The following is a 25164-nucleotide window of genomic DNA, read 5'->3' on the forward strand; positions in this document are numbered from 1 at the left end:
AGGGACTTCCGAAGAGGGCAGGGTGCTAAGGCTCAGGCTTCTCAGCCAAGAGCAGTAGGAAACCAAATGCCAGGGCGGCCTGGCTCTAGTTTCTGTTCGGCGCGGACTCCCGCGCCATGCAACAAAACGGCGGCAGCCTTATCTCTACTGGCCGCCCTTTTCCGCCTAAGGCTTCCGGCCGCCCACCGGCGGTCGGCGCATCCCGCTCTTGCATCGTCACGTGGTGCAGACTCCGCCTCCGGAGCCGCCGGAAGAGGCGGGGCTGCCGCCGCTGCGGCGGAAGTGTCGCCATTTATCTTCGCCGCGCCATAGGAGCCAATGCCGAGAGTCAGCGCTCGCTCTGGGGCAGCTGCCGGGTCTCCGCGCGGGGCACAGGATGGCAGGGAGGACTGCGGGGCCCTGGGGCCCGGGGACCTGCGGAAGGGTGAGGGCATGGCGCCGGGGGCCGGGGAGCTCATCGTCCGGTGCGGGCTCCGAACCTGCAGTTAGCGTGAGACTGCGAAGTTCTCTGAAAGAGTTAAACATGGGGAGCACCCCCCAACGCGATGGAAAGTGAGGAGGGAGAAGGGGTGCTTCCTGGATTAGCACATCCTGAGCAGTTTCTTAAAGAGAGGGTGAGGGTTTTCCGCAGGGAGGAAACGCTTATGCAAAAGCCCAGAGTTAGGAAAGGGCATGGGTTGCTGAGGAAGGGTTAGTAGGTCAGGATTCAACAAATTTCGCAAACATTTATCGAGCATGGCTGTATGTATGTAGGCGCAGTTCTAGATCTGGAGATGCCCTAGTGAATAAAGCAGTGGAAAACTTGTCCGCATGGAGCTTACCTTTCAGAAAAGGCAGTAAAAAAAGAAACAAGTAAATTAATATATTAAAAGGCAATAAAGCACAGAATTGTATATTTTTAAAGGGTGAGTGTTATGGTATACAAATTATATCAGTTTTTCAAAAAGGTGATAAGGGCTATGGAAAGAAAGAAAGCAGGAGAGGGCTTGCAATTTTAAGTAATCAGAGAAGCCCTTACTGAGAGGTGACATTTGAGCAAGGGTTTGAAAGAGGTGAGGGAGCAAGCAATAAGTATATCTGGAGGAAATTTCCAAACAGAGGCAGCATCAAGTGCAAAGGAACTGAAGTGGGAATATACTTGCCTGCTTAGGAACTGCTAGGAGGCCAGTTGGCTGGAGAAGAGTGAGAAGGGGATTAGTAGGAGATGAGAGTAGAGACAATGGCAGGGGCTAGGTCACAGGGGGGTTTTCCAGCCATTATAAGGCCTTTTGCTCTGAGCAAGGTGGAAGCCATTGGGGAGTTTTGAGTTCTGGAGTGACATGATTTAAAGTATGTTGGGGAGGCGGCGGGGGCGGGGGGTGGGGGTCCCGTGGCTTAGCGGTTAAGTGCATGCACTCCGCTACTGGCGGCCCGGCTTCGGAACCCCAGGCGGACACCGACGCACTGTCTCTCCGGCCATGCTGAGGCGGCGTCCCACATACACCAACTAGAAGGATGTGCAACTATGACATACAACTATTTACTGGGGCTTTGGGGAAAAAAGGAGGATGGGCAATAGATGTTAACTCAGAGCCGGTCTTCCTCAGCAAAAAGAGGAGGATTGGCATGGATGTTAGCTCAGGGCTGATCTTTCTCACACAAAAAAATAAAGTATATGTGTGTGGAAATTAGGTAGGTGTGATGAGATCAGATCTGTATTTTAGATGCTTCTCAGGCTGAAGTGGAGAGTACAGTTTTGAGAGGAGTGAGACTGGAGGTTGGGAGACCAGGTAGGAAGCTAGAGCACCCCCTGAGATGAGAGGATGAACCAGGGAACACTGACAATGGTAACTGAGCAAGGGAGACAGAGGCCCTATGGGGTAACCTGTGAAAGAGCAATTTAAGAGAGGGTGACTGGCTTGGTCCATTTCCAGCCTTACATAGACACCTTCCTTAGCAAGGTGAGGCCCCGGGTAGCTGGAACAGTTGGGGGATTAGGTGTCAGTGTAGCACCACTACAGGCTTTGCTGCCTAGGGACTGGTAGTGATTGGTCTGATGGGGATATTGGAAAGGATCAGTTACCTAAGGAACGAAGAGGGGATGATGTCTTTGCAGCAGTGGGAGATGCTAAGCTGAGTTGTGTGTCTCTCTCTGCCCCACCCCCCAGCCCCCAACTTCTGCAGGCACGTCTAACATGTCATTTGAGGAGCTGTTGGAATTGCAGAGCCAAGTGGGGACTAAGACATACAAACAATTGGTAGCCGGAAACAGCACTAAGAAACAAGGTTCTAGACCACCTGTCCAGAATGCATGTGTTGCAGATAAGCACAGGTGAGGAGCAAGGCCTGCCTCAGCAGTTGGAGAATACCTGGGGCTTTGAGTAGGTGTCTGCTTTCTTGGGTGGCAAATGGGAGGCCTTTGACCATGACTAGAGTCCCCTTGACCTGTCCTTTAATTTTTCCATAGGCCTCTGGAAATGTCAGCCAAGGTCCGGGTGCCATTTTTGCGTCAAGTTGTCCCCATCAGTAAGAAGGTGAGAAAAAGGCAGGAAGCACTTTTCTCAGTGAAAGGAGACTGAACATTTCTTTTATAGTCTCTCTATTCTCTCCAAAGGTAGCCCGGGACCCCCGGTTTGATGATCTATCAGGGGAATATAATCCTGAGGTGTTTGACAAAACATATCAATTCCTGAATGACATCCGAGCCAAAGAGAAAGAGGTATACAGCGTGAGACTGGGTTTGGGGGCGGGTGGGAAACTAGGACACAGGTTAGAGTGTCAGACGGGAGCAGGGAGCATAGTGGTGGCCAGATTTAATTCTCTAGTTAATTTAATTTTCTCTGATTTGGTTCTTACATTCAAATTCTGGCTCATCAGTTTACCAGCTCTGTGACCAATTAGCAAGTTACTTAATCTCTCTTTGAGTCTGTTTTCTCTTTTTTTTAATTTTTTTTTTTTTTATTTTTCCCCCAAAGCCCCAGAAGATAGTTGTATGTCATGGTTGCACATCCTTCTAGTTGCTGTATGTGGGACATGGCCTCAGCATGGCCAGAGAAGCGGTTCCTCGGTGTGCGCCCGGGATCCGAACCTGGGCCGCCAGCAGCGGAGCGCGCGCACTTAACCGCTAAGCCACGGGGCCGGCCCTCTTTGAGTCCGTTTTCTAATTCTAAAAAGAGATAATATTAATTCCTATCTCATAGTGTTATTGAGTTAATAATATGTGAACCTTTTAGAATAATGTTTGGCGCACATTTCTGTAACAGCTAACGGTTACAGGATGCTAATGATCATATTCATTTTCCAATGTGGAGCTTGTGAAAAAGCAGCTGAAGAAGCACCATTCAGGGGAGGAGCATGAGAAACTGCAGCAGCTGCTTCAGCGAATGGTGAGTGAGTCAGAATCACAGGTGGGTGGTGAGAGCAGTTCAAGGCAGGAGGTGATTCACGGTTCGTCCTATTCACCCATCTCACCCATCCCATCTTTGCTTCTCAGGAGCAGCAGGAAATGGCACAGCAGGAACGAAGGCAGCAGCAGGAGCTGCGCCTGGCCCTGAAGCAGGAGCGGCGGGGTCAGGCCCAGCAGGGCCATCGGCCGTACTTCCTGAAGAAATGTGAGTGGGATGCAACTGTTACAGGCTGGTTTCAGGGACAGGGGTTCGGTGGCCCTAGTGGCAGTACACTGTGTTAGGGTTGGTCCATGAGCTCCCTAAGGAAGGCATGAAGGCTGGATCCCATGGTAACTTGGAGGAAAGTAGAAATAGCAGGGAGTAGTTATTTGTAACCGTTCTTATTTCCCTATTAGATGATGGGCAGGGAGTGTCAGTTTTATCTCTGTCCCACCCCGCACCCGCACTCCGCCATATGCTGGGCTGGGCACATAGAAGGAGCTCACAGTTGGTTGAATTGAGAAAGAGTGGAATCAGAAAAAGTCAGCTTGCTTACACACCCCAGTGAACTCATGTATCCCAGCATAGTGGTTGAGGATTACTGATCTGGGGAAAGAGAAGAGGGGGGCGCTTCTTCCTTTGCTTACCAGTTTTCTTTCTCCCTGTCCTCTAGCTGAGCAGCGCCAGTTGGCCCTAGCTGAGAAGTTCAAGGAGCTGAAACGCAGCAAGAAGCTGGAGAGCTTCTTGAGTCGGAAGAGGCGCCGAAATGCAGGCAAAGACAGGAGACATCTCCCTTTGAGCAAAGAATAATAAGGAACTGTCCTCAGCTCTGCCACTACCCCAGTGAGAAGTGGATCTGTGGGGACAGACTTGGGCTAGGCCTGTTCTCATTCTTTCCCATTCAAGGGCAAGGATCACAGCCGCTCTTGAACTAGGTTAGTTCAGAGAAGACTAGAGGGCTCTTGGACTGCCCCTGGGACTGGACAAGAGCAGCTCAGCCTTCTGCCTTGCCACACTGCCTCTGCTTGGCTCTGATTCATTATGTCCTCGAGTCCTTCTCGCATCCTTGCCTTAAACCAGCGATTCTGTTATAGAGGGAAAGGGGCCAGTGAGTGGCCTTGAGGCCTATGAAGGCCATGCAGTCTGTCAGTGGCTCCTAGGCCTGGGGATTTATGTAGGAGCCAGTTCATACATATCCTTGTCACTCTTCTTTTTATTATTCAGCTTTTTTTGTCGGGTTTGTGGGTGGCCTAGAACTGCTGTTTTAGTGGGCCATGTGTGGGGGTAGGTAACAAACCTAAGGCTCCTACAAAGTGGAAAGTCAGATGAGAGACTACTCCTACTAAAATCCAGAAGGTGACAGAATCATTTAAAGAGTGAACCAGTCCCACAACTCACCTACTTAGCTTTGGTTTTGGATGCAGAGGGAGGTGGGAAGTGGGGACAAAAGGCTTCCCCAGTAATGTGTAAGCACAGCTGGCTCTAATCCTCTTTGGGTCTAGAATTCATACTACTCATGTGGACTGGAATATCCTCAAGCTGGTAATTCAGTTTAAAGTAGTCTCAGGTTATGGGGGCTTGCCCTGTGGCCTAGCGGTTAAGTGAGTGCACTCCGCTGCTGGCGGCCTGGGTTCCGATCCTGGGCGCGTACCAACGCTCTGCTTTTCACACCATGCTGTGGCGGCGTCTCATAAAGTGGAGGAAGATGGGCACGGATGTTAGCTCAGGGCCAGTCTTCCTCATCAAAAAGAGGAAGATTGGTGTGGATATTAGCTCAGGGCTGATCTTCCTCACAAAAAAATAAATAAATAAATAAAGTAGTCTCAGGTTAGTAGTGCCTCCTGGCAGTGCCTTCTGCCTCCTGGCAGAAACAAATGCATTTCTCTTTTGAGGATTGTATTTTAAGCCCGGGCCTCAAGGGATTCCTTCAGATAAAATTTCAAGGAATATGAGCTTACAGTGAAAACAAAGCACACACAGAAAGAAACCACCATAAACCATAGAGAACAATAGGCGAAAGACGCAGACCAGCAAAGATAGATGTTAGAAGTATAAAATATGAAATATAAAATATTTTGTATTTAAAGAAAAACTATGACTAATGCAAAGAGTATCAAAAAGGACCGAATTGGTTTGATAAGAAGTAAAACTTTTAAAAAGGAAAAATATACTATTTGAAGTTAGAAACTTTATGGTTAAACAGCAGGTTAGACACACCTAAAAGGAGAATGAACTGGAAGTAGATCTGAAGAAGTTACACAGATGGAACAAAGGGGTACAGAGTGATGGAAACTAAGGGAAAGAGGTTAAAAAACATGGAAGATAGAGAAGGTATGGCATATAATCAGAGTTCCAGAAGGAGAGAATATTTTAAAGAGACAGAATTTTGGGGAATTGATAAAATTTATAAACTCTTAAGAGTCAGGAAATCCAATTAATCCCAAGCAGGATTGGGGAAAAAATCCCAAAACTAGATAAATCTTAAGAAATTACAGAACATTAGAAAGACTAACATCTAAAAAGCAGCTGTAAAGAAAAAGAAGAGAGGTGGTGGAATTAGATGGTAGGACACCTGTTGCTCAATGCTTCTGGGATGGGGCAAAAGATTTAGTTTCGATGACAGAAGTGTGAGGAGGAGGATAAAATGCACTTCTCCCAGTGATTGTAAGCCCAGGGCTGCAGCTGCCAGGATAGTTTGCCCAGAGGGAGTGAGGGGCCCTGTACTAGAGTCCCCACCATCACGTGTCAAGCCTACTTTAAACCAAAGCACAGACTGACTGATAAAAGCAGGGAAAGACTATTCAACTGTTAGGCTCACAGAACCACTGAGAAGGCTGGAGAGAAGCTCAAAAAAGAGAGAAGAGCAGCCCAGGAATAAAGTGAGCAGTTAAAGCACTCTATTTATTTATTTTTTCCCCCCAAAGCCCCAGTAGATAGTTATATGTCATAGTTGCACATCCTTCTAGTTGCTGTATGTGGGATGCGGCCTCAGCATGGCCAGAGAAGCGGTGCGTCAGTGCGTGCCCGGGATCCGGACCCGGGCCACCAGCAGCGGAGTGCGCGCACTTAACCGCTAAGCCACGGAGCCGGCCCCAGTTAAAGCACTCTAAATCTGACCTCGGAACCAGAGTGTTGATGTGAAGATGTCACTGTTGCTGCCAAATTACTGCTTTCCCCTGCCTTGCTCTAGATTGAGGAATACCCTGCAGAGGCAGCTGATTAGCTGGGCGTTGGTCACCTGGCTGCAAGGGGAACACTGGGAAAGCAATCTGTCTCTTATATGGTGGGCTCTACCTTCTCTCTAGGTTTGTGGTGAGGAGTTTCCAATGTTGAAAAGGGGGTTCAGATGATGGGTGGTCAAAAAAACATCATGATTGGCCACTACGAGGCTGTATTGGCCCCCAAGCCTTGAAACTGCCATTTTTCTCTTCAGTGAGGACCCAGAGGAGACATTGGAAAGCTCTGAGCATGAGCTATGGATTGGTTTTTGTTTTGTTTTTATTGGTAAAAGCTTCATTGAGATAATAATTCACACGCCATACAATTTACCCAAAGTGTGTAAGTCATTGGTTTTTAGTATATTCACAGAATTGTGCATGCATCACCACAATCAATTTTGTAACATTTTTTGACACCTTAAAAAGAAACCCTAGGGCCGGCTCCGTGGCTTAGCGGTTAAGTGCGCGCGCTCTGATGCTGGCGGCCCGGGTTCGGATCCCGGGCGCGCCCCAAGGCACCACTTCTCCGTCCAGCGCGAGGCCGAGTCCCACGTACAGCAACTAGAAGGATGTGAACCTATGACATACAACTATCTGCTGGGGCTTTGGGGGGAAAAAAATGAATAAATAAAATCTTTAAAAAAAAAAAAAAAAGGAAACCCTATACTCTTCAGCAGTCACTCCCCATCTCTTCCCAATCCTCCAGCCCTAGGCTACCACTGATCTGTTTTCTGTCTCTAGATTGGCCTATCTGGGGACATTTCATGTAAATGAAATCAGTGTGTGGTCCTTTGTATGCAGACCAGCTGTAGGGATATAAGGAATTGAGGCTGTGAGGAAGGTCTCACAGGGAGTCAGGGTAGCAGACTTCTGTCCCCGTGAGTCATCTGGCAAGTATTGTCCTATAGGGATGGAAAGTCCCGAGGGCGTGAGTCATCTGGCAAGTATTGTCCTATAGGGATGGAAAGTCCCGAGGGCGGAGAAGGAAGCTCAGGTCTTTTTTTTTTATAATTTTATTTATTTATTTTTTTCCCCCAAAGCCCCAGTAGATAGTTGTATGTCATAGCTGCACATCCTTCTAGTTGCTGTATCTGGGACACGACCGGAGAAGTGGTGCGTAGGTGCGCGTCCGGGATCCAAACCTGGGCCACCAGCAGCGGAGCGCGTGCATTCAACTGCTAAGCCACGGGGCCGGCCTGGAAGCTCAGGTCTTTACTGGCACTGGTGAGCGAAGGGCAAGGTCAGGACTGCTTTCCCGGTTAGCTAAATTTGGGCAAATCAACCAGGCTGGTCTGGCAGTGGGGTGAGTGTGTGCTGAGGACAGGGGCCAACACAGGAGCTGGACTGCAGACAGGAACATGCAGAGTTTTGTGGCTAAGGCTGATGTGTTCTTCCCATAAGAATGGCTGGAAACTCATTCGTTGCAGGTAAGGAAGTAGGTACCCCACGGGAGGCTGAGGGGCAGAGTGACTGAGTGGGATGAATAGGGGGTTGAGCAAGTGCAGCTTGTAAGACTGGTGGCCTACAGCTCAGCCCACTCAGGACCCTGTGGGGGCAGCAGCAGCACAGTGGGGGGCAGTGGGAGAGAGTCCCATCCTATCCCCTACGTGCAGTGTATGCTGGCCTGGCTCCTGGAGCCTGGGGGCTCTCCCGGTTTCTGGTGGGAAGGAAGGATAGGCTCATAAAGAGCATGAGAGTACAGAGAAAGGTAGAAAGCTCCGGCGCGAGAGCTAACTCAAGAAGAAGGTCGTGGGGGCCAGCCTGGTGGCTTAGTGGTTAAGTTCATGCGCTCCTCTTCGGTGGCCCAGGGTTCGCTGGTTTGTGCGGACCTACTCACCACTCAAGCAATGCTGAGGCGGCCTTCCACGTAGAAGAGCTATGAAAGACCTATAACTAGGATACACAACTATGCACTGGGGCTTTTTTTTTTTTTAAATAATTATTTATTTTTTTCCCCCCAAAGCCCCAGTAGATAGTTGTATGTCATAGCTGCACATCCTTCTAGTTGCTGTATGTGGGACGCGGCCTCAGCATGGCCGGAGAAGCGGTGCGTCGGTGTGCGCCCGGGATCCGAACCCTGGCCGCCAGCAGCAGAGCACGCGCACCTAACCGCTAAGCCACGGGGCCGGCCCTGCACTGGGGCTTTGGGGAGAGGGAAAAAAAGAAGGGCATGGCCTGGGCCAATAAAAAGAGAGGCTGTGATCTCGGGAGCAAAGGTGGAGAGGCACTTAAATGACAAACTGCAGCGACCCTAGTGTGCCCTGGGGCCCATTGCTGCCCCAGCCTGCTGCTGCCTGTCTTTGCCTCACAGAATAGCACAGATCATCAGGATGGTTCTGTAAGAACCACCAACAGCACCATGGGGACAACTGTACTGTGAAGCAAGTGTGGGCCTTCAGTGTCCCCAGGGCCCCCTTTGCCCTGTTCTGTTGCCTCGTCCTGGGCATCCTGACTCTCTCAAGCCCTGGCCTCTTTTCCCTTACAGATTCTATTGCAAATCTCAGTCCTGGGCGGCACCCAGTTCCCTTTGTCTGACCTCGGTGCCCTCTCACCACCTAACTTCTTCACCCCCTTCTTCCCCCTCCTTTCTTCTGTAGCTTTCTCCCAGTCATCTCTACCTGCAAGAACCATAGACTCAGGATGCCTGGGTCACTCCTTCCCTCCTCCCCTGCTGGCCCCTGCCAAGACAGAGCTCCACCCCGGCACCAGGTCCGCCAGACCCATCTGCCCTGCCTCAGTGTGGGTGGAGCCAGAGGAGCCAGTCATAGCCACACAGCCTGCCCGTGGGGCTACTTGGGGTCCAGCTTTGGGGACAGCATGCAGCTCTGCATGGCCAGAAGAGAGGAGCTTGTGGGATCTGCAGTTCCTTCTGGGTCTGCTTCCAACTCAGATCCTAAAGCATGTGGATGGAATGCACATTCAAGCTCCTGAGTGCCTGCAGTGGCCGCAAGTGTCCTTTATCTCACCTCACCCTGTCAACCTTACCTAGGGAAGGTGCCATGCATTGCACACACTGCTGGGAGTGGCGGCCAAAAGAGGGACTCACTGGCAAAACCTTCACCATGTCAAATGCTCCCACACCTGGTGCTGGTCAGAGTGCCAAAGTGACTCTGGTCCCATTCCACAAATGAGGAAAATGGAGCCCTGCTTGATAATCTGCCCAAGGTCCAAGCCATCTGCTGCATGGCAAGGTGGGCTTGGGTCTCTGGCCTGCCAGGTGAAAGCACTTCTGACCACAGCCCGGCTGAGAAGGGGCTGAGATCCATCTCTGTCCACTTAATCCCCCTGCCGATGGGGGGATGCTAAATCACACCCAACTCCCTCTACCTTTCTTCCCAGGGTGCCATCCTCACCCTAACAAGAGTGACTCCTTGCAACCACGACATACAACTATCTACTGGGGCTTTGGGGGACAAAAAGGAGGAGGATTGGCAATAGATGCTAGCTTAGAGCTGGTCTTCCTCAGCAAAAAGAGTAGGATTAGCACGGATGTTAGCTCAGGGCTGATCTTCCTCAAAAAAAAAAAAAAAAAAAAAAGAGTGACTCCTGGCATGGCCTGGGGCAGCTTCAGAGCCAGAGGGCTCTTTTACCCTCTCAGCCAGGAAAGCCCCCCTTCCCCTCTCAGATCCATAATAGTCACCAAACACACACAGGCCACATATCAAACTCCTGCATTTTATTTCTCTAGAAAGCCCTGGCCCCATCTCCAGGGCTACCGGAAGGTAGAGAAGCTCTGGGTGCTGGTGCAGGAGGCATAGGGCACGCCCCGAGAGCGAATCTGCAGAGTGTGGAAGGTGAGGGGTGGGTTGGGGCCTGAGGAGCCTGGGTTCAGGGACTCGGTGTGAGGCTCCAACACTGTCACAGGGACCGCATAGGACAGCGTCTGGGGCCGGTCATCATGGCGTCTCACTGTGCCCTTGCCCAGGAGGTGCAGGATGCAGGAAAGGACATCGGTGCTACTGCAGGCAGACCCCCTGCCAAGGCTGCTGACCAAACCCCTAGGAGGACATGGGCCCTTCTCCCAAGCCTCCAGCACCTGGTGTGGAGAGGAAGGGGCAACAATAGGTCAGAGACACCCTGCTTACCCCACCTCTAGCTTCCACTCCAACCACAAGCTGCCAGGACAGGAAGCCCCAAGGACATTATGTGCACCCCACCCTCACTCCTCACACACTACAGGCTCCATAGTGAACCAGATGCTTCAAACGTGGACCCACCTCCTCCTGTGGACTGCCTCCCCACCCCAAAGCTCCTTCACCCACTGCCCACCCCTGCCTACCAGACAGACAAGCTGGTCAATGTGCAGCCCTTCGTCTCCATGGGCCTTGAGGATTCGGACGATGAGGCAGTTCAGAAGGTTCCGTCTCTTCTCCAAGTTCTGGCCCTCTTCATCCTCAGCTTTCAGGTATGTCTGAGGTGGGATGAGCCACACATTGCCCCTCCTTGGCCTGGGCTCCTCACTGCCATCTCGAATCTTGAGCACCCCTGAAATAAGTGCTGGTCACTTCGTGGGGGGCCCATGAGGAGCTTGGCCCTGGCTCAGAACAGAGGCCCCTCTGCCCTAAGTGCCTACCTCCTGGGACGTCCTTCTGCTCGTCAAGGTCCAGGGGGCCTCTTGAAGAGGTAAGAGGCCCAATTGCCTGATTCAGCATGTCTGGAGAGAGCCCGGAGAGCGCCAGCAGACTCTCCATGGAGACTGCCTGAGAGAAGGGTAGGGAAACATTTAGGGCCTCCCGGAGGCTTAGAGCAGACAGGGTAGAGGGAAGGAGGACAGGGAGTCAAGGTGTAGGGAAGAAAGGTGAGGGACAGGTGGGAGGTAGCAGGGATGCTCAGAGGGGCTGGGCCACCTTCAGGTCGTTGAGGTACAGCAGCAGCCACATCTGCACGGTGGACACATGCAGGGTCTGGTCCCCGAACTGCAGCTCAGCCCGGCCCAGCCACGTCCACTGCAGTCGCAACTGTGGGCCCCGCTCTAGGGCAGGGTAGCTCTGACCTGAGAAGGATCAGGGAGAACGAGGGAGACAGAGCAGGGAAAAGAGGGAGTCGGGGCTGTGAGGACACACCACTGGTGGAGCTATGCCCCCGCCCATCTCTGCAGAGTGTGTGGCCCAGCGTTTATGGACACTTTGGTTCCTGGTCTGAGCTTCCAGAGTTTAGCCTGCTCTGTGCCTGCCTCCCAGGTAAGCCTCAGGTGTCTGGGAGCCCACCCCATGCCTAGCCCTACCCCAGGGGGCTCTGAGCAGTGCCTTCCAGGAGTCCCCCCACCCTTTTTTTTTGAGGAAGATTGGCCCTGCGCTAACATCTCTTGCCGATCTCCTCTTTTTCTTTTTTCTCCCCAAAGCCCCAGCACATAGTTATGTGTCATAGTTGTAGAGTTGTAGTTCTGCTATGTGGGATGCCACCTCAGCATGGCTTGATGAGCAGTGAGTAGGTCCGCGTCCAGGATCCGGACCGGCAAACCCCGGGCTGCTCAAGTGGAATGCGCGAACTTAACGGCTACACCACCAGGCAGGCCCCACCCCAGTTTTTTAGAGTGACAAAACCATGAAGGGAAGAAGGACTGGGGCTCTCATCAAATTGGAATGTCCGTGAGAGAGGAAACAATGTCTCCCCCATTAATCTGGGCGCTCCCTGAGGGCAGGGTTTGAGTCTCTTCCCCCTCCTTGGTCACTGCCCAGCCCAGGATCAGTCCCCAGTGGGGGACTTAGGTTCTGGGGACTGACCAGGAGCCAGGCACCTATCACTGAGGGGAAGCCCTTTCTGGTAGCCTCCAGTGTCTCCTGCCTCCATCCTCCCCACCACCCAGAGTCCTGGGTCTTATTTTAAGGACAGAAAAGGCAACAGTTTGGGGATCTGGTGCCTGATGGCTGCACCCCCTCCACCTCCAACCTAAGCTCCTGCCCTTTCTTCTCAAATCCACCCCATCAAGGCTCCCAACCCCAGGTTCTTTCCCAGTATCCCATTGTCTTGCCAGCCCCCCCTTCCCTCTGCCCGGCTCCTCACTCTTATTATAGAAGTTGGAGTATCGGTTCAAAGTGCCCCTCAGGTAGGAGGGCAGGCAGGTTTTGGGGTTCAGTGTGTGGCAGATGGAGGCAATGGGCCAGCAGCGTGGTGACAGGACTAGCACAGACACTTCTGGCATTGCCCCTTCATAGTAGAGGTCCTCATTCTCCTCCTCCTCCTCTGCCTTGTCTGCTGCCGCTGCCCCAGCTTCCTCTTCATTCTCCCTCTCATGCTCCTTGCCACTGGCCTCGTGACCCACCTGAAGAAGGAACACAGGGTTCCCAAAAGCCAGTGGGCCTCCCCTGTTCTGTTCTGGGCCTCTCTCCTTCCTACCCTCCCATTTGCTGATCCCTCCCTTGGCACCCACCTGTATCTTCTTCTGTGTGTCTTCCAGCTTCAGGAGTTCCTGATCGAGCCGCTGGAGCTGGTAGACATGGAACTGGCGCTGCAGCTCCTCGGAGGTGCTCAGGCTCCGCAACATCTGCTGGGGGAGGCGGTTGGGGAAGCAGGGACCGATCTGCTCCAGCACGGCCCCCTCTAGCCAGCTTGAGCCCACGCCCAGGAGACGGTCCGCCATGTAGTGCCTGCAGCACACACAGCCCAGGCCAAGCCTCAGTGTGGGCACTCGGCACGGCACGGCCTCTGGCTCCAGGACTCCAGCCTACATCGACCCAGACTCCCAGGTCCTGTGAGCTGCCCCTCCCCAGTCATCTTGCCTCCCCCTACCTCCCACTCCCTAGGTCCACACTCACTGGTAGTAATGCTCAAAGGTGGTAGCTATCTCCAGGCCAGAGAAAATTAGGACGGTTTCTAGGCATCGTTGCAGTTGTGCCAGCATCTCCATCCCCCGGGCCCCCCCAATCCGGCTGCCCTGGATCCGCTGGTCGATGTGCCGGGCAAACTGCTCACTCACCTGGGCAGTGGGAAGAGCACAGGAAAACCATGAACGAGCAACGGGAGGAGGTGTGGGGAGCAGTGAGGAGGGTCTGAGGATGTAGATATGAATGGCTAGTAGCTTCATAAATGGGTCAACACTTTTACACTTTTATGTTTTATAAAATCATTAACAGGTCTGCAAATTAATATTAACAATTAAAGGGGCGGCCCCGTGGCTTAGTGGTTAAGCACGCACGCTCCACTGCTGGTGGCCCGGGTTCGGATCCCGGGCGTGCACCAACACACTGCTTCTCCGGCCATGCTGAGGCCGCGTCCCACATACAGCAACTAGAAGGATGTGCAACTATGACATATAACTATCTACTGGGGCTTTGGGGCAAAAAAAAGGAGAAGGATTGGCAATAGATGTTAGCTCAGAGCCGGTCTTCCTCAGCAAAAAGAGGAAGATTGGCATGGATGTTAGCTCAGGGCTGATCTTCCTCACAAAAAAAAAAACTTAACAACTAAGAAAAATGTTTTTTCACATTGAGCATGTCTAAAAATCAAACAGATAACAATAATTTAAAATGAGGAAATAGGGCCAGCCCCGTGGCTTAGCGGTTAAGTGCGTGCGCTCCACTACTCGCGGCCCAGGTTCGGATCCCGGGCGCGCACCGACGCACCGCTTCTCCGGCCATGCTGAGGCCGCGTCCCACATACAGCAACTAGAAGGGATGTGCAACTGTGACATACACCTATCTACTGGGGCTATTGGGGAAAAAAAGGAGGAGGATTGGCAGTGGATGTTAGCTCAGAGCAGGTCTTCCTCAGCAAAAAAAAAAAAAAAAAAAAGGATTAGCATGAATGTTAGCTCTGGGCTGATCTTCCTCACACACCCAAAAAAAAAAATAAAATGAGGAAATAAGTGCACAAAGATGGTCCCACTGTGGTGTTACTGATCAAACAGCACAACTGGAAGCAACTCAAGCAGCCACTGCTCCATGTTCCTGCTATACAGCTCTTTGTTACCAGGGTGCTTATCACATTTTAGTTTATCATTTGCTAAAGTGTGTGTCTGCCCTAGAAGACTATAAAGTTTGAGGGGAGGGACTTCGTCTATCCCAGTTCTTACCACAGTGCCTCACACATTTTAAGTGCTTATTGAATATTTATGGAATAAATGGGAATGGTGGAGTAAGTTATAGTACATCCGTTAGATGGAATTTATGCAAATATAAAAAATGAAGACAAATAGCAACAGTGAACAAGGCTATTAACATAACTAACGGTCAAAAGAAAACAGGATGAAGCATTTTAGCTACTTATTTTCGATAACAGGGTTATATATAAATATGCATTCCTTGGTGAACGGGAATGGAAGAGTGGGGCATTTTGAGAAGGTGGGGAAGGGAGAGGCCCAGGGGGGAGGCAAGGTGGAGAGGCTTACGTGTGCAGCTTTGAGAAAAGGCAGCTTCAGCAAGGCGCCAGCACAGCCGTTCTGCAGCGCCAGCAGGAAGGCTGCCCTGGGCCCAAACAACTCGGAGCTCGACTTCTGCAGATTATTAAAGTGTTCACAGTAGCGTGGCACAAAGTCATCATCCTGCCAGTGTGAGGTCAGAAAATTGTTCACCTGGAGGGAAGTGGTAGCAGCATGAAGAGGCAAGCCAACTCACCACCGTTATAGTTCCATCCTCCCTTCCCCGCACCTGCTCCTGCCCACCTGCTCCTCCACCACGGCCCCCCAGCACCGGGTCAGGTTTCTCATGATGCTGCTGGGAAGCCCCCGGGTAGCCAGGGAACTCCAGTCGTGGCTTCTGTTTCTGCCCTCTGTGGAAACAGAGGAAGGAGCAGAGGCAAGGTGGGGGCAGTCCCTCAGCTCCTGGGTCCCCATTCAAGGGTGAGCCCTGGGGCCTTTCCTGACATGCTGCCACCCAAAATGATGCTCCTTGGTGGAGGTGACACAAACCTGGAAGATGAATAGGCTGAGCACGTAGGGAGGGAAAGAGTGAGGAGGGACAGAAGCCTACAGCATGCGAGTAGGGGGCACAGAGAAATGCCCCTAACTGACCTCCTGCATGAGTCCCCAGTACTTACTGGGCCGAGGAGTGGCTACCACTGGAGCGGGTGCCTCGCAGGGCTCCACGTGCACCAGCAGGTGGGTGAGGCGGCGCACCCGTGAGGAGAAAGCTGCTGCGCGGCTCTGGGGGTTGTGGGCAGCCTCCCGACACTCCAGGTACTGGTCTAGCAGCCAGCCCAAGGGACTGACGCCATCCTCATCTAGAGGTTGGGAAAAACAAGCAAGGCAGGGCGTGTCTCCAGGACAGTGGGAGAGGCTGGGCTGGATGGGAGCGCAGAGAAGAGCAGCTGGATGGATGATACGGGAAAGGAGGTGGCAAGGCCCCTCCTCACCTTGTGGTGTCAGCTGGCACCTAGGAGACACGGGAAAGCACCGGGGCACCAAAGGAACACAGTACCAAAAGGGCCAAGAGCGCAACCCTCAGGGCAGAGCAAGAAGGGGCTGGTTAGCGGTGCGCAGCAATGCGATGGTAAAGAGGGCCAGGGGTCGAGCTGGTTACCGGGGGAGGTGATGTTCTGCACCAGCGGGCTGACCAGGGCCTCCCAGCAGGTCTTGCCCAGAGCTTGAGCGGCCTCGTTGTCAGGGAGGAAGCGATCAGCAAAATTCTGCTCATGGCGCAGAGCCCCATGGAGTCTGGGGATGAGGATCAGGGAGGAAGGTGTCAGGGGCTTGAGGCTTAAGTTACCCCAGTGTCCACCCAGTCTGAGGTTGCTGGCTAACCCCAAGCAACCAGACCAAATCCCTGCTCGGGACTTCACAACTCCCCTAGGTTAACTGCACATCTCATTGCCAGCCCATCAGAGAAATCTCTTTACCCTTTCTTTCCCTCTTCGAACTGCAAAACACTCCAGGCCCTCCCCCAAGCGTGTTAACCTTCCATCTTATGCCCTCCACAGCACCCTGCCCAGCGGCCATCTGTAATACTCTTCCCTTTCACACACACACAGGCACACACACATGCTCGCACATACCTAGAACTCAGGTGCAGCAGGCTCCTGCGGTCCTCTGCTATGTCCTGGCTCCAGGCCTGTGCCCGAACCATGTAGAAGAGGCGTGTGTGACGACACAGCTGCTCCCGGAACACTGGCCAGAACGTGGGCTTGGGGCCCAGGACCTCCAACCCTCGAATGCGTGTGTCGATGCCACCCTGCAATACCCACAAGCCTGTTTTCACCTGCCCCACATCCTCCTCAGGATGGCCTGGGGTCAGCCACACCCTCAGGCCTCACTCCTGGAGCTGCTTGTGACCCTGGCTGGAGCTCTGGCCCAAGATCTGCAATAGTACAGGGCCCAGAGCCCTGTGCCTGTGGCCATACCCCACACTCCTGCCCTACCTGCTGGCAGCGCTTTATGCGGATCTGGATGATGGGCCAGAAGCGGTTCAGGTTCTCCAAGAGGATCACCCGGCTGGCAGAGGGCATCACGTTGACCTGGCGGGGGCAGAGAGGGCTGTCACCTCCACGTGTGTGGATGGGAATGCTGACAGTAGAGCGCCCAAGTCGGCTCCTGTCCCCTCACTGTGTCCCTCCCTTCCCTCATCCCTGGGATGTGTGGGGTCCTTATGTCACCCTCACTGCTCAGGGCCTGATGCTGTCAGAGGCACAGGGATAAAGGACTCTACTTTCTATGGTGCTCAAGACAGGGAGGAATATAGGAGGTTAGGAGTCTGGGCAGGAGGGCAGATCCTGTGAGGGGTGGTCTAATGGTACAGGGGTCCCTACCGAGTTGAGTTCTGTGTTCAGAGAGCTGGTGCTGTCACCCCCGAACACTACCACCCTGGCTGGCATGTAGCTCGAGTCCTCACCAGCCACCAGCAGAGTCAGCTGCCTGGGAGTGGGGAAGAGGAATCAATCAGAACCAGAACCAGTCATGTCCTTGCAGACAGAACGGGGCGGACTCTCTGGTCACGTTCAGGGGGGAGGTGCTTCCCCAAACAGAGAGAAGTCACGAGAAAGTGTTGGTGTGTGGCTAAGCATATGCATGGAGAATGTTACCTGATGAGGACACCCTGGTGCATGTGCAAGGTGATGTAGTGGGAGCCGGTGCTGCCGTTGGACTCCCAGTAGGTCTTGGGGTTGCGGTCCGTCAGCTTGCTGGCCCGGTGCGGGTTGGAGGACACCTCCACCTTCTCCCAGCACTTCTCCTCCTTCACTTCCACACTGGAGCCTGGGGGCAAGTGGGAAGGGGCAGAGGTCACAGCCTGGTAGGTGGGAAGGAAACAGACGTAGGTGTGGGGACATGGTGTAACATGGGGACAGGCACGAACCCTGGCAGAGATGCCTGAGGAACACGTCAAAGAAGGGGATGTTGATGGGCCGGTGGGTGCGTCTGTGGTCCTCGATCTGGCCCAGCACCATCTGCAGCCAGAACATCAGAGAAGAGGGGCACAGGGAGGGGGGAAGAACACAGAGAAACACACGGAAACACGAATGGAGAAAAGACCCAGCAGCAATGGGACTTCCTCCATGACACTGGCAGAGCAGGACCAGATGGAGAAGAGGGGTGGAAAACAGATGCCCCAGGTCTACTAGACTCACCTGCCTTTCAGGAACACACCCCCTTCCCCGGCTGCTGCTCCAATGTCATATTCTCACCCAGCTGTGAACCCATAAGCTTCCCCCTGCCCTTCCTCCTGACCTGGATACAGCCTCCCAGGATGTTGGTGGTGAGTTTCCGGTAGAGGTGGGCATGCTTCTCACACTTGAACACCATGTCCCGCAGCTCCTGAGCCAGCTCCAGCTTTCCCAGGTGCTTTTCCAGGGCCTTGGAGATAGCATCGCGGGCTCCCAGCTGATTGAGGACCACAGCATAGTCCCTGCTCACCGAGGCCAGGTGGTGCAGGAAGAAGATCAGTTCCTGAAGCACCTGGGATGGGACGGGGGAGGTGAATAAAGGGGACAAGGCATGGACCACAGGGCATCTTCAGCAGTATTTACTGTACACCCACTGTGTGCTGGGGGCTTGGGCTACTGAGGTGAACAAGACAGAGTGAGGAAGTAAAAAGACAGCAATGGAGGAGACATGAAGGCTGGGTGGAGTCAGAGAACCAAAGACAAACTGAAATGGACATGCCCTGCCACCCTGAGGTTCTTGACTACGGATTATGCTGGCAGCAGATGCAGAGAGCATCCCAGGTTGTTTCCTTTCAGGACCAGCTGTCCCAAGAACCAGCTGTGGGGCTGCATCTTGAGATGCTCACACCCCAAGTACCGATACCTGATGGTAGGGAGGGGGCCGACAGGGACCAGATGTGTGTGTGGACACCCAGTGAGTCCACTGCAGAAACTAAAGTCTGAGTAATGGCCAAAGGTGTGTACTGCAGACACCCACTGCCACTACGACCCTAGTTCTCTGATCCCTTCCCAAGCCTTCCGTGCCCCAGTCCTCTCTGTGGCAGGGGACTCTAGAATGTGATGGTCCCCTCTGCCTCGTTCATCCCCCTTGTCCCCAAAGGCCCAGCCAAACAGGAGCCATTGAGGCTCTTAACATAATACAGACATAACCTTTTGTGTAAAAAAGGAGACAGCAAATAAGATCATGCATTTGTGTTTGTTTAGAAACACAAGAAGGATATGTAAATTAACACAAGTGGTTACCAACATGGGCGTGTGGGGGCACTGGGAGAACAGGGGTTCAGGTGGGAGTGAGGATTCTCAGTGTATACCTTGTTAGATCATTTTTATTTGTGAACTGTGTGAATGTATTACTTATTTAAAAAAAATAAAATTCAATTTTAAAAACAAAACCCAAACCAAGTGCACAAAGGCTCCACTGTGCCCTCCAGAGCCTCGCCTGGGGTCTGCCTTGGCACAGGCTGCCTCACGTCCTTGCCCTCTCAGCATCTCCCCTGAGTGGGGCAGGGTACCTCTCGGTCAGTGTCTGGGGACCGCAGGCAGGCCATGCAGGCGTCCATGGCCTCGTGCCAGGGGAGCAGCAGCGCCTCGGGGAAGTCCACCAGCTGCGTGAGGATTCTGGGGAGCAGGGCGCAGGAGGAGAGAGATGTGCAGCCAGCCTCAGAGACCTTTGTCCAACCCCGCCTCTCACCATCCCCTCACCTCAGAACGGTCAGGTGCAGGGCCTTGTTGGCTGCCGGAGTGTCAAGGCTCCGCATCAGCATGAGGAACGGCTGGGGCTGTCTCTGCAGCTGCAGCAGGAATGGCTTGACCTCACTCTCCCGGGTCCCCTCTGAGCTGAGTGCTCGCTCCAGATCCAGGAAGATTTTCCCAGCTGGACCATAACCCTCTGCCAGACGCTGCAGGGGAGTGTTGGGGCACTGAGTTGGGGGTTCTTTTGCTACAGGAAGGAGAAGTCACAAGAGTTGGCCATTGTTAGTGATGCAAAGGACCAGAAAAGGACAGATTCTTAACTCTCAATCTTGTTTCCTAATTTCTCCTAAAAAATGGTTTTGATTTTTTTTGTCCCTCTAAAAGTTAGGTTTTGGGATCTCAAAACATCTCTTAGTGTACTCATTAGGAGTTTCACAACAAACGTTATATTCTTAAAATAGCAAAGGAGCTTCCTGTCAGCAAACAGCAGAGCATTTTCCTATATCTAAAAGCATGCAATAATTTGTTTTTCTCTACAACAGAAACACTGAAATGTGGAAGCTTTTAAGGCTTCAAATCTCTTGCCATTTTTTAACTTTACACCCTCCTTCAGTCTTTGGAGGGAGCACAATGTCTGCTTCATTCATTGCTTATCTTTAAGTTTCAGATTCTTCCCATGGTGCCATCTCTTCCAGACAGCATTGCGCAAAAATCAGCACAGACATCTCTCCTGGGCTAACGCCCTCCTAGAAGCCAGTCTGCAGAGCTGCTGTGTCTGTTTGGCACCCCACCTTCCACTCTGGCTGCATCTGCTGACTCCTGAGGCTGGGCCTGGGCTTCCAGCAGGGATGCGTAAGCCGACTGCCCTGCCAGGGCCTCGGGCCCATATTTCCTGTAGACTCGGCAGTTGAGCAGGTCCCTGAGAGCGCTGTCATCGAGTCGCTGTGGCAGAGCCAGCAGCAAGTCTTGGGCCAACTCCATGGGCACGGCCAGCTCAGCCAAGATCTCGTCATCCAGAATCTGTCATTGGGGAGAAGCTCTCACTACAGGCAGCCCTGCCAGCAGAGGTTCCAGGGGCACTTGGTAGAGGTAGGGATCTCTGCATAAGCCTTCTCCACCCTGAACCTCTCACGGCTGGCAGCTGGCTCCTCCAAAACAGCTCGCCAACACTTCTGAACATTCTACACTCCTCCTCTGCAGCCCCTTACACTATTGACCTCCACTCCCCTCCTGAGCCTTCCAAATGCTCTATCACAGTCCAGCCCTTGCAGTGGAGCCCCCCAACTTCTGTGTGTCTCTAGGCCGGCTCTACCTCCCCATCCAGGTTCTCCTGGAGGATCTGGAGAACCTCCTGATGGTCAGGTCCATCCAGCTTCTTGATGAAAAAGAGGAGCTCCCACCACTCGGCCTGGGTCAGGTGTTCGCTCTCCTCGGTGTCCTCGTCCTCAGGCAACACGCAGGGCACGGTATAGAGCTCTGTCATGGGCTTCCACCGCCAGGAGGGCAGGGCTGTGGAAATGGTCATAGTGCACAGGGATGTCACTGCCTACCCTGCCGGACCACTGCTCCTGTGCTCAGAGCTGACTCCTGCTTCCTCTCTGGGCTTACCTACACCCAAGGCTCCACTGAACACTGCCCCCTGGTACTCATCAGCCTTGACCACATTCTCAATGTCTTCCTCAAAGCCCAGAATCTCCAGCATGTGCCAGTGTACCCAATAGGTGCGGCCCGTCGACTCCCACAACACCTAGAGGATATAGGAAAAAAGAGGGAAGGGGAAGAGAGGGCTCACTTACTGACTGGCTGTGGCCCAAGAGTGAGAACATACAGCCCTCAGGGTGACCACCTGGCCAGGCTTGGAAATACCTACAAATAGCAAAACACTGCCATATGGAAAACACAACACACACACAAAAGACGCCTTCCCCAACTGGGGTTGGCCTTTGCCTCTCCTCTCACCCTATGCTTGATGGCTTAGGCCCCTATACTTCCTCCTGGCCTCAACCACCCTGTTTCCCTGACTCTGACCTTTGGGAAAGTCTTGCTGTATCAGTTTCTTCCTAGGAGAGTCTTCCTCACCTCATAGCCTCCTAAACCCAGATTTTCTCAGCCCTCCAAGTGGCCCCCCCCCAACTGCCGACCCCCATTTTACCATCCTAATCTTACTGAGAGTTTTCTCCCTGGGTGGCCTGCCAGAGCCCCCTGCATGAAGCCCCAGCTATGCCCCACACAAGAGAGATCCCTAGCAGTGTCCCACCATCCTGCGCTCGCTCACCTGCACAGGGGGCACGCCGCTGTTGCTCTGACGGAACTCGCCCTCGTCCCCAGCACTGATCTCCTCGTAATCATCCAGCATCCGCACGCGCATCCCTGGCTGCAGTGTATCCCGCACGTACAGGGCATAGGTATTGCCACTTGCGAACTCAGAGCGAGGGCGAAACCGCCTCGACCTCCTGAGGGAGGCCTGGGCGGGTGGCAGCCCTGGGCCCGCATCTGCCAGCTGGGGCTGGAAGATGGAACAGGAAGACCGTGCCAAGGGCCCCTGTCTGCTTGAGGCCCAGTCCCAGCGCATGGCCTGCACCAGCTCTGAGATCAGGGTGCCCATGGCCATGCTGAACTCCAGCTCCAGCCGACCCCTCTCCCCACTCAACTCCTCGGGAGCAGAGTTGTTCTGGGCTCCTGGTTCTGCAGCACTGTCATTCAGCTTATCCAGGAGGAAGGTGACATGCAAATAGCGCTTCACCAGGGAGAAGAGCAGCCTTCCTGGGACCTGTAGGACGCAATCTTTGTCCACCTATGTGGACTATGTCCACCTTGTCCCTGCTTCAGCCCCTCTCTCCACACCGTCCTCTACGGATAGGTGCAAAGGCTTGGTCCCTAGATCTTGTTCATAGCTCCCCCACAACGCCCCCCACAGAATACCTGCGGCAGTTGAACACCCTCAAAAGACATGGGGTGTTCAGAGAGTGTGGCCTGTGCAAACAGAGCCAGCAGAGCACAGCGGCTGTCAAAATCCAGGTGTTTCTCAATGGCCTCTTGTTGGCTCAGTGATAGAAGGATCTGGGTCCGAGTCCCTGAAACCCACACCCCAATCAGTAACAGCTCCCTAACCCCACCTTTTCCAGGCATCTCTTCTAGACCCTCTACTCTCAGTCCAATCTTTTTGCCACTACACACTAGGAACGATACGATTTGCTTCAAAAGCCAAAACTTGCTATCTTTTTCACATCTACCTATCTCCTACAATAGGCTAACAATCTAAACTCTGAACTATTCCTTTGCATAGAAAGCCAACTAATATGAAGTTCTTGAGGACTCAGTCTTTCCTCTTTCTGCAGAGATGCCCGCACCCACCTTCCCAACTTCTTTTTTTCCAACTCTAAGAGAAGGGCAACAGAACTGTTTACGTACTGATGAAGTCAGAGGTTCCTGCACTGTGTCCTGTGAGGCCCTGAGCCGACCCAGCCCCTCTCCTGCTCCCTCTTCCCCCCAACACTGCTCCTCACCAGCATCATGGGAGGCCAGAGCTTGTATCATCCGGCCTGCGCTCCAGCGAATCTGATAATCAGGACTACTCAACATGTGCATGAGCAAGTCCAGGACCCTTGGGTCTTTGAACACCCCAGTGAGGGGCTCGATGCTGGCGTAGGCACTGAGCACATGGACAGTGTGAAGCAGAGGAGCAGGAGGGATGGTGCCCACACACTCCTCCAGCTGCCGAAGCGCCCTCTGAATCAGAGACTTCACGTCAGTTTCCATCTCCCCCAGCACAGATTTGTCCAGGGCCCCAGACTCCCCTGTGGTCTCCTGGGAGGGCCCGATGACCTGGCCGTCCTCGCCCAGCATCTTGTGGCAGTTGGCATAGATCTCGTCGTTGGACATCCATAGCAGGATGTGCTCAGCCTTGCAGTCCACTTGGCTAGAGCCCCCTTCCCCATCATCTCCACGCCTGAGGATGAGCCAGCGGATCTGGTATTCAGGATGCCCATCGTGGCCCACCCGCTGGCGGATCAGCTCGTCAGGATAGGCGTGCAAGCCAGGCCCCAGGGGCACTCTGAATTCCCTGTAGCGGAGCTCCCCCACCATCTTGGCACCTGGGACACACAAGAAAAAGAGAACAGGCAAGCTAGAGTGAGAGGGGAGGTCAGAAAACCAAGGACATCCAGAAGTTGGGGAAACAAATGTGGGAACAGTTGTCAGGCTGGGTGGGATAAAGCAGGGCCCAGGAGTTGCCTGATGCAGGCTGGGTGGAGCCAGGCCTAAGCAGAGGAACACTGGGGTGTTTGTTCTGAGAGAACACAAAATTTGGGAGCTAAAAGGAGGGTCCAAGGCCCTGCAGCCTGGAGAGGGTTGGTTTGGAGCAGTGGGAAGGGGACCGTGGGGACAGGGCAGCCTTGGAGTTACAAGTCCCAAGGCCCTGGGACAGGCTGCAGCAGCCTTGGGAAGGCGCTATGCAAAGCCCAGAGGAGGGTGTGTTTGGGGGGCGTTGGGGAGAGAGACCCTGAGTGTGTATGGGAAGAGGGGCTAGCTCTAACGGTTGAAGCACAAGAGTGTGAGTCGCAGAGACAAGAGACCCATGGTATTGGTGGTGCAGTGGGGGCGCAAGGCACGATGGGCCGGGAGGAAGGGTCGGTGGGCTGCAAGCGCTGATGACTGGAGGCACTGGAGAGCAAGGCTGGGGGGGTGACGCGAGGACCGGAACAGGGGGCACAGCAGACACGGTGGGTGACGGGCGCGAAGCTTGGTGGCCCGGGTCGAAGGCCCGAGAAGCCAGGGGCGCGCGGCAAGGTGCGGGGGAGGGGGCTAGGCCGGATAAACGGGAATCCCGAGGCACGATGGAAGGGGGAGACGCGAGGTCCGGTGAGCGCGAGGCTCGCTGGGCGAATGGGCGGAGGAAAACCCAGGGTAGGGGCAGGGGCCGCGGCGGGGCTTTGGCCACCTCAGAAGTCGATGGGGGTCCTGGCGCGAGGCCTGTCCTTCGCAGAGCTAGGGACGCGGCGCAGACGATGGCGGCGACGCTGGCAGAGATTTGGGCCCCGCCTGGGCCGCCTGAGGGGGTCGAGGCGGAGAGGTGGGAGGGGGCGTGCCGGGCAAGGGGCGTGGCGCGCAGGGCGAGCGCCCCGGGGCCGGGCCAGTGTCACCGCCCGCGCGCAGGTTCGCGGCCGCTGGGGCGGGGCAGGGCAGGGCGGGGCCTGGTCCCACCAGCGGCGCCGCCCGCCCAGCTTTGGGGGCTCCGCCGCCCGCCCGGAGCCGCGGCTCATTTCCGCCGGGCCCAGCGGAAAGGTGGGGGCCTTGAGACAGCGCTGGGGCGGAGCCGCCGGTGCCACCGCGGCGACGCGCGGCACCTCCTCCTCTGCGCCGCCCTTTCCTCTTCCTCCTGGTCCTCCCTCCTGCCACCGGAAGTGCCTTTCCCGTTTCCCAAAGTCAGAACTGGGAAAGACCCTGGAGGTCATTTATTCCCCCTCCTCCATTACATATAAAGAACTGAGACAAGGGGGCGGCTGGAAATGAGGGGGGAGCAGCTTCAGTCTTTCCCCCACATTATCCTTTCCTTTCTCCTCCCATCTCAGTTGTTTGCT

General features: G+C 54.0%; 2 protein-coding genes across 2 annotated transcripts; one reads left to right on the plus strand and one right to left on the minus strand.

Annotated features, from left to right (window-relative positions):
• Window positions 1-296: 296 nt before the first annotated feature.
• RRP36 (ribosomal RNA processing 36) lies at window positions 297-6913 on the plus strand. The gene is made up of 7 exons (XM_004424127.3): window positions 297-424; window positions 2164-2311; window positions 2447-2513; window positions 2594-2698; window positions 3291-3365; window positions 3473-3590; window positions 4039-6913. Exons 1-7 carry the CDS (start codon window positions 319-321, stop codon window positions 4173-4175), a joined length of 756 nt encoding a protein of 251 aa, XP_004424184.1. The 5' UTR covers window positions 297-318; the 3' UTR covers window positions 4176-6913.
• Window positions 6914-10238: 3325 nt separating this feature from the next.
• Window positions 10239-24712, minus strand: CUL7 (cullin 7). Its single transcript, XM_014782695.2, has 26 exons — window positions 24525-24712; window positions 23092-23679; window positions 22508-22659; window positions 21861-22355; window positions 21194-21332; window positions 20898-21094; window positions 20377-20605; window positions 19595-19832; window positions 19405-19510; window positions 18177-18404; window positions 17806-17896; window positions 17534-17705; window positions 17261-17366; window positions 16874-16969; window positions 16511-16686; window positions 16039-16172; window positions 15557-15739; window positions 15183-15289; window positions 14910-15092; window positions 13339-13499; window positions 12954-13170; window positions 12587-12845; window positions 11431-11576; window positions 11157-11283; window positions 10863-11068; window positions 10239-10619 (listed from the first exon to the last, which is right to left on the minus strand). Exons 2-26 carry the CDS (start codon window positions 23669-23671, stop codon window positions 10296-10298), a joined length of 5052 nt encoding a protein of 1683 aa, XP_014638181.1. The 5' UTR covers window positions 23672-23679; window positions 24525-24712; the 3' UTR covers window positions 10239-10295.
• Between the last annotated feature and the right edge of the window lie 452 nt (window positions 24713-25164).

Source organism: Ceratotherium simum, chromosome 13 (assembly GCF_057802395.1).
Source record: "Ceratotherium simum simum isolate JZ-2026a chromosome 13, ASM5780239v1, whole genome shotgun sequence".
Taxonomy (NCBI): Eukaryota; Metazoa; Chordata; class Mammalia; order Perissodactyla; family Rhinocerotidae; genus Ceratotherium; species Ceratotherium simum.

Coding starts and splice junctions, on each gene's coding strand:
- RRP36 (XM_004424127.3), top strand. CDS start 319: ATGCCGAGAGTCAGCGCTCGCTCTGGGGCAGCTGCCGGGTCTCCGCGC. Junction 2,699..3,290: donor TCCGAGCCAAAGAGAAAGAG/GTATACAGCGTG, acceptor TCCAATGTGGAG/CTTGTGAAAAAGCAGCTGAA. Junction 3,591..4,038: donor GCCGTACTTCCTGAAGAAAT/GTGAGTGGGATG, acceptor CCTGTCCTCTAG/CTGAGCAGCGCCAGTTGGCC.
- CUL7 (XM_014782695.2), bottom strand. CDS start 23,671: ATGGTGGGGGAGCTCCGCTACAGGGAATTCAGAGTGCCCCTGGGGCCT. Junction 22,660..23,091: donor TCTGGCCTCCCATGATGCTG/GTGAGGAGCAGT, acceptor TGTGGGTTTCAG/GGACTCGGACCCAGATCCTT. Junction 21,095..21,193: donor CAGTGGAGCCTTGGGTGTAG/GTAAGCCCAGAG, acceptor CCATTTCCACAG/CCCTGCCCTCCTGGCGGTGG.